This window comes from Chrysochloris asiatica, unplaced genomic scaffold (assembly GCF_000296735.1).
Source record: "Chrysochloris asiatica unplaced genomic scaffold, ChrAsi1.0 scaffold00124, whole genome shotgun sequence".
Classification (NCBI taxonomy): Eukaryota; Metazoa; Chordata; class Mammalia; order Afrosoricida; family Chrysochloridae; genus Chrysochloris; species Chrysochloris asiatica.
Window position 1 is genome coordinate 6876766 of NW_006408642.1, and position 11883 is coordinate 6888648.

The 11883-nt window shown below is 38.2% G+C and overlaps 1 protein-coding gene across 1 annotated transcript in view; it reads left to right on the forward strand.

Annotated features, from left to right (window-relative positions):
- Positions 1-11883, forward strand: part of SMARCC1 (SWI/SNF related, matrix associated, actin dependent regulator of chromatin, subfamily c, member 1) — a 207848-nt gene that overhangs the window by 86261 nt on the left and 109704 nt on the right. Inside the window, exon 11 of the mRNA XM_006868793.1 lies at positions 4910-5034. Within this exon, the coding sequence (XP_006868855.1) occupies positions 4910-5034 (125 nt within the window). The remainder of the gene's footprint in view (positions 1-4909; positions 5035-11883) is intronic.

Below are 11883 nucleotides of genomic sequence, written 5' to 3' on the forward strand. Positions count from 1 at the left end.
AAAAAAAAAAAAAAAAACTCCTAAAATTTGACAAGACCAACCAATGAATAAGTAAAATGGATATATGATACAGACACTTTACAAAAAGTAAAATGAAGTGGCTCATAAAGTTGTGAAAAGCTACTCAACTACACTCAAAATGAAACAAAATTAAAAAAAAAAAAAAGTAAGGACAGGTTTTTTAGATACAAACTTGGGAGGGGGTTACTGACCAAGCATCCTCCAGTACAGGCTGAGGGTTTTTATGAAGGTTTGAGAAGAGGTGGAGCTTAGAATGAGCTAGCTGAAGAGGTGTATGGGCTTTTGTGAGGTGTTGCCAGGGTTTGAATGTTAGATGGGCTAACTGGTGGAAATGGGAAATTGAAACATAAGAAAAATAGACATTTAAGAGAGTTGTGGTGGTTGATAGAAAAAGGCTTGGATTTAGAGGACCTCTGACCAGTTTCCATTCCTTTGGAGGAACTTCTCTAGATCTCTGAGAATTCCATAATCGAAGGTACCATTTTCAAAGCGTAACAAGGCATTTCAGTTTGAATTCAGATTGTAAATGAAGTTTTTTGAAATTGAACAAGAAACACCCTAACGCGGGGTCTCCTTTTCTATTTTTGAGGTATTGGTTCCCATACTTTTGTGTGTTTAGTTAAAGGGAGAGGCAAGAGGGGAGTGTCCAGGGCACAGGATGTTTCTCTACAGGTTGTCCTGAGGAGAGAAACATCAAGGCCAGAGATGGGAGGGAGGGCCAGAAGAACAACCAGAGCGTCCCCTGTATTGTTCTCATGGCAGACCCCTGAGACATGTAAGGAAGATCTGCCGAGGTCTTATGTCTGGGGGCTGGAGAAGGCATTCTTTAGCTTCCTTAGAGAAAACCTGGGAGGGGGAACTCAAAAGTCTAGAGACCAAGAGCCCTCCTGCCCCTTACAGACTGGTATATGTAAGGCAGTGTGGTCCTGGGTACAGTTCTCGGGGTGCTTCCAGTGGGCAGGGTTATGGAGATTTTCCTGAAACCTGAAACTTCCTGGTGGGAGGGTCTCTTGGTGCAATAAAGACTTAAGCTTTCAGGAGACCCGAAACTTAAGCAGGACTCTATTCGGTGGCACTTGGGGGCAGCTTCAATGCCATTTTGTTGACCAGGGTCAGGGTCCTTAACTCTGTCATACTTTGAACATGTTATTGGGGATAAGTCCCTAGAGAAGTACATCATGCTAGGTAAAGTGGAGGGTCAGTGAAAAAGAGGAAGACCCCCAGCTAGATAGACTGACTTAGTGGCAGCAACATTGAGCTGAAGCTTAACGACAATTGTGAGCATTTCACTAGACTGGAGAGTGTTTTGTTGTATTGATCATAAGGTCACTGTGTATTAGAGCCTAGTCAGTGGCATCTAACAACAACTCAAAATATTTATTACATAATGCCAGGTTATGAAATATATTGTTTTCATAGTAAATTTGTTGACTTGGCTTCTGTAGGCTGGACTATAGTGATCTTCTTGATATCTTGTCTTCTGTTGCTTCCATAGATGCATATTTTTCTTTAACTGAACTGTCATGTCTGTCCTAAATATAAATATTGAATCATGTTCTTCCCTAAAACATACTTACTAGAAACATTTTTTAGCTTGATAACTTTAGGAAAGTTACAGAACCTCTTTGTTTTATATATAATATACTGAGACAGTCATAGTTATTAAAATGATTCTATGTGAAAGACCTAAGTATATGTCATAAGCATAAAAATTAAAGGCTCAGAATTAATTCCCTTTAAGATATGAGGGATCGCTTTATTTCTTAAAATTTTTACATGAATCTTGCTATTGAAATTAAGAGATAACAGAAGTACTAGAGATCCTTTTGAGGAAAGGCATAGCTAGCTTCTTTGGAAAATCCTTTTGGGCCTGAATTCAGATGTTCTGCTATTCCATTTAGGAACTGGGAAGGGATACCAGGAACCTAGTGTCTGTTGAATCATCTTGTGATGTTCATGAGACCCACGATAATATAAAACCCATGAATTGGGTTTTCCAAAATAATTATGGGCATTTCCTTTAATTGAATGTTTTCTTTGTAATAACTATGCTTTTGGTCATTTTGAGTTTCCCCTTAGAATCCTATATTTAACTTGAGCATGCTGAAATCTGTTTTCCTAAAGGTTATTTTACTCATCTTCCTTATAAGCTTTTCTTTATCAAAACATTTTACACACACACCCTACCCCTCTTAGAGTTATAGACTGTTTGTAAATTGGCATGTAATTTTTATTTAAAAAAAAAAAGATTGAAGCGTCCAGCTGATAAGAAGAGAGGGCATATGCATAAGAACACCCACACTTGAGATAATACCCACTCGATGTGGTTTCATTGACTGGATGATCAGAGCTCAATTAGAAGAGGAAAGAAGAGGGAAAAAAAGAGTAATCTGATGAAACTTGATGAACTTGACTTACACCTATGGATGCAATAGCTCAAAAGAGGGAACACATCTTTACAGCGAGGATCATTCCCACTCCCTCCATACACAGAGTTGAGAGGAGTGGCAACTTGGACATTGGCTACCCAAAATGGGGGGAGCTACAAAGGCAAGAAGTGACTGGCTTACAAGCTTTCAAGAGGGAGCCTAGATTCAGAGGGCACGGAGGAAGGTAGAATCTCCACTGAGTAGTATCCAAACTGTCTGGGTGGGGTTAATGAAAGGAGATGGGGATAGGTCACTTGTGGTACAATGGTGAATAATTGTTATCAGGACTGAGTGTGAGGGTGGGAAATGTAAAGGTAGTCGTTTTGTAGCAAAAGGAAGGGAGTGACTGACTTTGCAGTCTAGGAACGGAGGTTCCTGGGACCATCAAGGGAGAAGTGCAGAGAGCGAGACCCTACCCAGAGAAATGGTGATGCTAAAGATGGAGGCAGAGACGATGACATGGAGAGGTGGAGCGGCCCAGGACTAGACCCAGAGAGGGAGAGGGGCTGTGTGCTGATGACCAGTGGGCAGGTTTGCAGGGTTTCTCTTTTGGTAGGTTGATGATGCATGCAGGGGATTGTAACCATGGCAATATAACGATATACAATAGGATGAACATAAAGCTAATGTTCTCCCATGTAAATGATCACATAATTCACAATAAACATTAAAAAAAAAAAGTTATATCTGTCATCCTAAAGGAGCTCTGGTAGTGTAGTGGTTATGAATCGGGCTGCGAACTGCAAGGTCAGGAGTTTGAAACTACCAGCTGTTCTGTGAGAGAAAGATGAAATTTTCTGCTCCTGTAAAGATTTACAGCCTCGGAAACACTGTACACAGTCTCTATGAGTCGGAACCGACTCCATGGCACATAACCACCACCACCAAACCCTGTACAGGGTCGCTATGAGTTGGAACCGACTCCATGGCACATAACTACCACCACCAATCTATATCAGAATAATGCAAAGTTAGAGGGGAACTTTGAACATATTTTGTAGTGTGAGGATATCCAGCATGGTCACAGTACATAGCTTCAGCCAACTCTCTCCATCTCCACTCTGATTTGTAAATGCACTCGATTTATTGCTCAATCCTTACCAAAACAAATGTTTTGTTCTTAAAACTAATGTCTTTATGCTTTAACTTTTTCTCCTGAAATGTTGCTTCATTCTTAGTGGTTTCTCAGTTTTTAAAGGTAATTAAAAATTTATCTTCAATTCAGTGCTTTATGTTCTTGTGTCTTTTGTAATTCCTCACCAGAAAGTATCAGTGAAGCCTAATATTAATTGTGGCATGTCATAGTTTTAAAAACCAATATTGGTTTGATAAGAGTTTTTAGTGAAAGGGTAATGTGAAAGTTTTTATGAAAGAAAGCATTAGTACTATAGTAAGTGATTTTACACCAGTACTCCTGGTGTGGCGTTGTAGGATCAGCACTGGACTCTAGAGCACAAGGTTGGTGCTTCAAACCCACCAGGTTCTCTGTGGAAACCCTATATAGGGTTATTGTCAGTTGGGACAGACTCCATGGCACTTAATAACAACAACAAGTAATTCTGTACTTGTAATTCTTGATGTTTGGTTGTTATAAAGAGTCAGAAAAATGCAGTTGTTGTGTGTATCTTAGAGAAAATGTCTTAAGTAGTTATTTGGTGATTCTACTTTCTGAGTTGAAAGAAAGTAAGGAGAATGTGCCATACCAGGGGCTTCAAAAAGTTCATTGTAAAATGAAATAGATAAGGAAGTTTTCTTTGAACTCTATGAAACCCCTTCATATTATCTTAGCACATATCCTTTTATTGCTTAAAATACTTATGGTGAAGATCATTAATAAAACCATTTTTTGGATACTGTTTGAATAGTGTGAGTTCTGTGTCCTTTTCTTATACCCAGAAACATTTTCTTCTTTTTTTTTTTTTACTGGGTAGATGTAATTGGAAAATATGTAATTTGATTTATTTTTGTATTTTAAAAATAATTCTGAATATAGGATTTTTAAAATAATGAAGGTTAATGGTTTGCTCAGAATAGCATAATCTAGTGAAACAGGCACTGTTGAGTAGATTCTGACTCATGGTGACTCCTTGTGTTTTGTGTAGAACATAGAACTGCTCCATAGAATTTTACAGAAGCAGTTCTCAAGTCCTCCTTCATGGGTTCAAATCGCCAACCTTTATATTAGTAGCCAATCACAAACTGTTCTGCCTCTCAGGGACTAGAATAGACAAACATACTGAAACCATTGTTAATGGTGCTTACTGGTGACAGGGGATGTGTGTCATTGTTTCGTAAATAATTGAGTTTCTGATTATGATGATGGAACTTTGCAGCAGATATTAGTGCAATTGATGTCACTTAAATTGACATGGATAGGATTAAATTGAAAATTGTTTTAGAGGAGAAAGTTTACTATAATCAATCTAGTTTATGTTTTATATATATCTTGTATGTTTTAGCCAAGCTAGTCTTTATGGGAAGCGTAGAAGTCAGAAAGAGGAAGAAGAGCAAGAAGATCTTACCAAGGACATGGAAGACCCAACACCTGTTCCCAACATAGAGGAAGTGGTACTTCCCAAAAATGGTATGTATTCTATTTACACATGCCTTATACTCCTAGTCATTATTTATCCATTCTTAACAATGCCATGGTATGGTTAAGTTTTATTTTTTATGTCTATGATTCCTAGCTTTTATATATGAATAGATTTCTATATCTTATTCTTAATCTTTTGATAATACTTTTGTTATTTGGTAATTGTGAAAACTCAGTGTAACACAAAATTTATTTTCTAAATTTAATTACAGTTTAAAAATGTGTTTTTTAAATCCCAATGAAATCTACCTAAATGTGAAAGAGTACATATGTATGTACAATTTCTCTTGTTAAACTTCTGTTGTTTTTGTTTGTTGTTGTTGTTGTTAAGTGCTGTCAAGTCGGTTCCGACTCATAGCGACCCTGTACAGGGTTTCCGAGGGTGTAAATCTTTACGGGAGTAGAAAGCCTCATCTTTCTCCCGCGGAGCTGCTGGTAGTTTCGAACCGCTGACCTTAAGGTTCGCAGCCCGATTCGTAACCACTACACTACCAGAGCTCCTTAGTGCTGTTCAATTGGTTTTAACCCATTGACCCTTTTTACAACAACATGAAACATTGCCTGGCCTGGTCCTGCACCATCCTCACAATTGAGTCCATTGTTGCAGCCACCCTGTCAATCAGTTCATTAAGGATTTTTTTTTTGAACATAGTCTTTACCAAGCATAATATCCTTCTCTGGGACCTGGTTCTTCCTGATAACATGTCCAAAGTGCATGAGATGAAGTCTTGCCATTCTTGCTTCCAAGTAATGTTTTGGCTATGCTCCCTCCTGGACAGACTTGTTTGTTCTTCTTACAGTCTGTGGTATAGTCATTAATCTTTCCCAACACCGTAATCCAAAGAAATCAACTCTGAGGTCTTCCTTTTTCATTTGCATCAAAATGAAGCAAGTAAAATACTTATTTAAGGTACACCTTAGTCCTCAAAGTGACATCTTTGATTTTCAACTCTGTAAAGAAGTCTTGCAGCAGATTTTCCCAAGTCAGTAACATCATTTGATTTCTTCACTACTGCTTCCATGGTAGGTAGTTGATTGTAAATACAAGTAAATGGAAATCCTTGACAACTTCAGTTTTTTCTCTGGTTGTCATGATGCAGTTGTGAGGATTTTTGGTTTCTTTATGTTGAGGTGTGATCCATTCTGAAGACTATTGTCTTTGATCTTCATCAGTAATTGCTTCAAATCCTCTTAGCTTTTAGCAAGCACAGTTGCATCCTTTGCATATTACAGACTATTAATGAGTCTTCCTCTCATCCTGATGTGAATTCTTAACTAAGCTGCTAATCACTGTTTTGGAGTCAGGGTGTGGCGCTGTGGGTTAATGCGCCAGACTGTAAAGCTATTTGAACTGCAAGGTCGGCAATTCAAGCTCACCAGCTGCTCCTCGGAAACCCTGTACAAGGTCTCTATGGGTCGGAACCGACTCGATGGCACTTAACAACAAAAACAAAGTCATTGTTTTATGTGATGCAAATTTGGAGACCGCTGATCATTTTGTAGCTAAATTAGTAATCATTTTTACCTATAACATTGTGCTTCTTTAATGGATTATGTAGTCTTGTGTTAGGTAATGTTCCATATCTGGCAGTGTTCGCATAAGGTTATAATTGTTGTGCTGTCAGTCGGTTCTGACTCACAGCGACCCTGTATAGGGTTCTCCTATAGCGGACCACCTGGTGTGTTTGAACTCCTGACATTGTGGTTTGTTGTCCAGTGTTGATCCTCCATTGCCACACCAGGATATATAGGCCAAAACCAGAGAATAGATAATAGCAAATATATCTTGGTGGACACAGCAGCTTTTTGTACACAATGTGTTTCATGTCTCTTGTATACAAAGTGAGTGGCATGCCAAGCATATATGATGGAACAATATATGAAGGGACTTTGAAACACTTTTGCAAAAATTACATTATTATTTTTTTAAATGTGTTAATTTAGTCATACAGATAGATATTCATTATACAGTAAGGAAAAACCTCCTCATCTTCATTTCCTCCCAGGCACCACACGTCACACCATAAACAGCTACCCCTGCTCACCTGCTACACCACTGTGTAGGTGGCTGCCCCTGCATTCACCCAAGGAAACAAAGGAAAGGCTGGCCAGGCAGGGTGGGTGGGGGTATCACCTTGTATTATGAGCCCTGGCAGCCCCACCTGGGGTTCAGCCTAAATGTGGGAGGTGTATACTGTCATGCCTACTTCCTACCTCGACCACCCTCAGGCCACACCAGCTATCTTGGTAAGCTTCACTCTGTGCTGGAAGTGTCTTTGATGGGCGTAGGATTGCAGCCAGTGCGTATTGAAAGAGAGAAGGGTGACTGTTTCTTGTAGAAAAATGCCCTGAATTCAACTGTCCCCATGGCAAAAAGAAAAAAGGCATTTGCACGTGCACAAACCTCACATCATACATACAGACAGGTTCTTCCCAAGCCTGAGCACCTGCCTCCCCCACTGGGTTCAGGCCCCTAAGGAAAGCTTTCCATTTGGCGAAGATTCTAAGAGGAACAGGAACTGTTGGGGCTTACGGGGTGGCTTCTACCACCTCACAAGGAGAGGAGAAGGTTCTAGGAGACAGAATGAATGGTACTTTGATGCCCACTGGATTCTGGTAAAGCCACAGTACCACAGCCTCCCTCCCAAGTGTTCGACTACAGTACATACCTCTCATTACATAAAGTTTCAATTTGTTTTTTGAAGACTGCTGTTGAGTCATTTCTGACTCAGCAACACTGTATAGGGCTTCTGAGTAGCAGTTAGTAGGTTTGAACTGTTGACATTGTGGTTTGCAGTCCAGAGTTGATCCTACAGTGTGATACCAGGGTATATAGGTTATAATCAGAGAATGGATATAGTGAATATGTCCTGGCAGACGGAACAGCTTTATGTACGTGTGTAATTTCATGTCTGTTGTATGTAGAGTGATTGGCCTGGCAAGCATATGATTGTACAGTATACAAAGGGACTTCAAAAAGCTTTTTTTTTTTTTTGTGAACGGATTGATAGTTTACATGGGCGAACATTGGATTTACACTCATCGTATTTCATTTCATTGCAATAATTGCAATCCCCTCCATGCATTATCATTCAACAGTATTTGTTTCTAGTCCCTCTTTTTTCTGTATGTGCACAAAAACACTCAGGAATATATAAACATTTAAACAAACAAAGGACACATTCCTCTGCAAGACTGCCTCCCGGCCGCCAGCACAGACCCTTTCTCTTTCCATTAGGCTACATACAGTCTTCAGCTGCTCTATCTATCTATGTCTTCAGTTGCTTTTGCTGAAATTAATTATATTTTAATTCCATTATACCATGAGGTTTTTGGAGTTTCCTCATATAAACAAACAAGGTTAAGTCAAAATGTAGTCCTACAAAAATCATAGAAAACTTTATTCAACAAAAATACTAAAATGTTGAAGGCCCTGTTCAATGAGATACCCTTCTAGCTCTGAAAGTGGTGTTTCCATATTTCTAGCCCTATCGTGAAGAATTCTCTTCTCTTCTATTTATACCATGTCAAAATACTAGTTTTGGTATGCTCAGTGCGTTCAAATCATATTTCTTTTGAATATTCTTTTAAGTTTGGGCAACAAAAAGAAGTCTGAAGAGACAAAGGACTGGAGAGTATATGGTGTAAGGTTTCACCACAGAATTCTTGTTGCATTTTACTACCATTGAAAAATGAGCAGGTACATTGTTGTGATAGAAAAAAAATTCATCAAAAATTTCTTGGCTTTTTTCTCTTAAAGCCCTTGTGATTGTCCTTTCAGAAGATATTTCAAAATTGTTACATCTTTGGAATTCCAAAAGACAGTAGCATTAACTCTGCCTGGAATTTAAGTGGCCCAACAGCTACCCTCAGAAGCCACTGTTGGATAAGATTTTTTTTTTATTTTTTTATTAAGACACCTGTACAGGGTCAAGGTGACTTAGAACTGCCGCACTGGTACTTAGTATCAACAGCAGCAACTTGAAGATGAAATGTCTGCAGCCATCTATTGATTGCAGAGACACGTGGTTAAATATATTTTGTTTGATATAAATTCATATATAAAACAGGACCCTAATGACATGGACAGATGGAGTGTCAGGAGACTCGACTGAGAGGGAGAGGGGCTGTGTGTTGACAGCCAGGGGGGCAGGCTTGCAGGGTGTCCCCTTCGGTGGTTTGGTTATGTATTTTTGTGTGCTTCGGTGTACATTAAAAAAAAAAAAAAACTGAGGGAATGGAAGCAAATCCTGTTGAATATTAGATGCATGGAGGGGATTGTAATCATTGCAATGAAACGAAATACGATAGGATGAATGTGAAGCTGAAGTTCTCCCATGCAAACTTATCATTCAATTCACAATAAAAACTTAAAAAAAAAAAAAAAAGAAACCCTAGTAGAAGTAATTTTTTAAAACATTGTGTTGTGAATTGAGTGAAGGTTTACAGAACAGATCATGAGATTTATGTTCAGCACATCATATACTTTGCTTTTCAGTGCAGTGATTCCAATTCCCTCTATGTACCAACATTTATATTCACTTTATCTATTGCATTCCTTCCTGTGTCTCCTCCTACTGTCTTCTTTGCTCTGCTAACCTCCCTCCTGTTGTATACTTCATGCCCTGTCATTCTTGTTACCTAACATGTGTATCCTCTAGCCTGTGAATAATTTTCCCCACACCCCATCCCCTTGTAACCACCATAGTTTTGTTTTTTTTTAATCAAGAACTTAAAAAAAAAAAAACTTCATACATACAACATTGGTTACAACGTTGGTTTCATACAATATTTGTCCTTTTGTGATTGACTAATTGTACTCAGTGTAATGTCTTCCAGGTTCATATTTGTTGTGAGGTGTTTCGCAGATTTATTGTTATTCTTCAGTATTGCCTACTATTTCATTTTATGTACCCAAATTTGTTTAAAGATTCTTCTATCTATGGGCATTTGGACTGTTTCCATCTGTCTCTTGTAGAGAACATATGGAAGAGTCTTTAAGTTCCCTTTTCATTTTACTTCTGTTTATGTTAGTGTTTATAAAGTCTTTCTGCTGCTTTTTAAAAATTTTTGATACACAAGTATACTAAACTTCTTTGAGGTTGCCCTGTAATTTATTGAATTTTTTTTTTCCTTAAATAAAACAATCTGTTTTACAATGAGAGTTGCTTAACTTCTTTGGCACTTGAAATTTCTCTATCTATACTATTCTCTCTTTTTGTTTTGCAGTTGACTTTATTATAATTTGATATCCTTAGTTCCTATCTTCAGTTTTGTAAGTTTGTTTTATTTTGAATGCTTCTATATAAGGAATGAGTTCTTGGTGATGTTGTTTTATATGGAAATCTCAGGTTGTTGTCTGCTGTTGATCTTAGTCTAAAGAACATTCTTAAGCATTCTTCGTAAAGTTTTTTTGGTTATTCAAATTCCTTTAATTTCTGTTTATCAGGAAAGTCCTAATTTCTCCGTCATATATGAGAGTCAGGTTTGCTGAGTAAATGATTTTTGCTTGGCAGATTTTTTCTCTCAGGTTTGTATATGTTATGTTGTTGTTGTTGTTGTTATGTGCCGTGGAGTCGGTTCCGACTCATAGCGACCCTGTACAGGGTTTCCGAGGCTGTAAATCTTTACGGGAGCAGAAAGCCTCATCTTTCTCCCGCGGAACAGCTGGTAGTTTCGAACTGCTGACCTTGCGGTTCGCAGCCCGATTCATAACCACTACGCTACCAGAGCTCCTTTACTATTGCTTTATTGCTTACATGGTTTCTATTGAGAAATTAGAGTTTAGTTTTATTGGGTCTGTTTTGTAGGTAACTTTTGCCTTTCCTAAGCTGCTTTCTAAATTTTTTACGTGTCTTTCTTTTTAAAAATTTTATGTCTTAGTGATTTTTCTTTTGGGATCTGCCCTGTTTGCGATTTGTTCAGCTTCTTGTATGCATATATTTTTGTCTGTCATTATGTTAGGGAAGTTCTTTGACAATTTTCTCCATGCTTTTTATCGTGTCTTCCTGTTGTGGAATTCTTGTCACTCATAAGTTGTTCCTGTACATGGTGTTCCCCATAACTCTTAGTCTTTCTGGCTTTTTAAAAAATTCTTTTTTCTGATTGTTTTTCTAGCATACTGTTGTTGTTGTTAAGTGCCATTGAATCGGTACCGACTCATAACGACCCTATGCACAACAGAACGAAACACTGGCTTGTGCTGGGCCCACCTCACAATTGTTGCCACGCTCGAGCCCATTGTTACTGTCACTTTGCCAGTCCATCTTACTGGGGGGTCTTTCTCTTTTTCTCTTACCCTCCACCTTACCAAACATGATATCTAGCATACTAGTGTTATGTTGTAATTCATCTTCACGCTCACTGATTCCGGTTTCCATTGCTTCATATCTGCTCCTTTGCCCTTCAATATCCATATCTGGAATCATAGTATTAATCTTCTGGCTTACTAATTGCAGGTTTTATATTGTTAGAACATTTGGCTATTCATATTTATTGTGAATTATTTGTTGCAGTTTTGTCACTTTTTATTTCACTTTTTGTTTTTGTATTAAAGTAGTCTTAGGTCATTTTAGGAGTCCTGGTGTCGTGCTTAGAGTAAGCACTGTACTGCAGGGCCTGTTTGAATCACAAAGTCAGTGATTCAGTCTCACAGTGATTCAGAAAACCGTATACAGGGTCATGTTGGAACACACTTGATGGCACTTAATGACAACACTGTCATCATAAGCACTTTAAAGTTGTACTGTGAATTTAATGATAGTTTACATGGAAGAACCTCGGTTTTACACTCATTGTTTCATTGCAATTTCAACAGTATTAGCTTTTTTTTTTTTT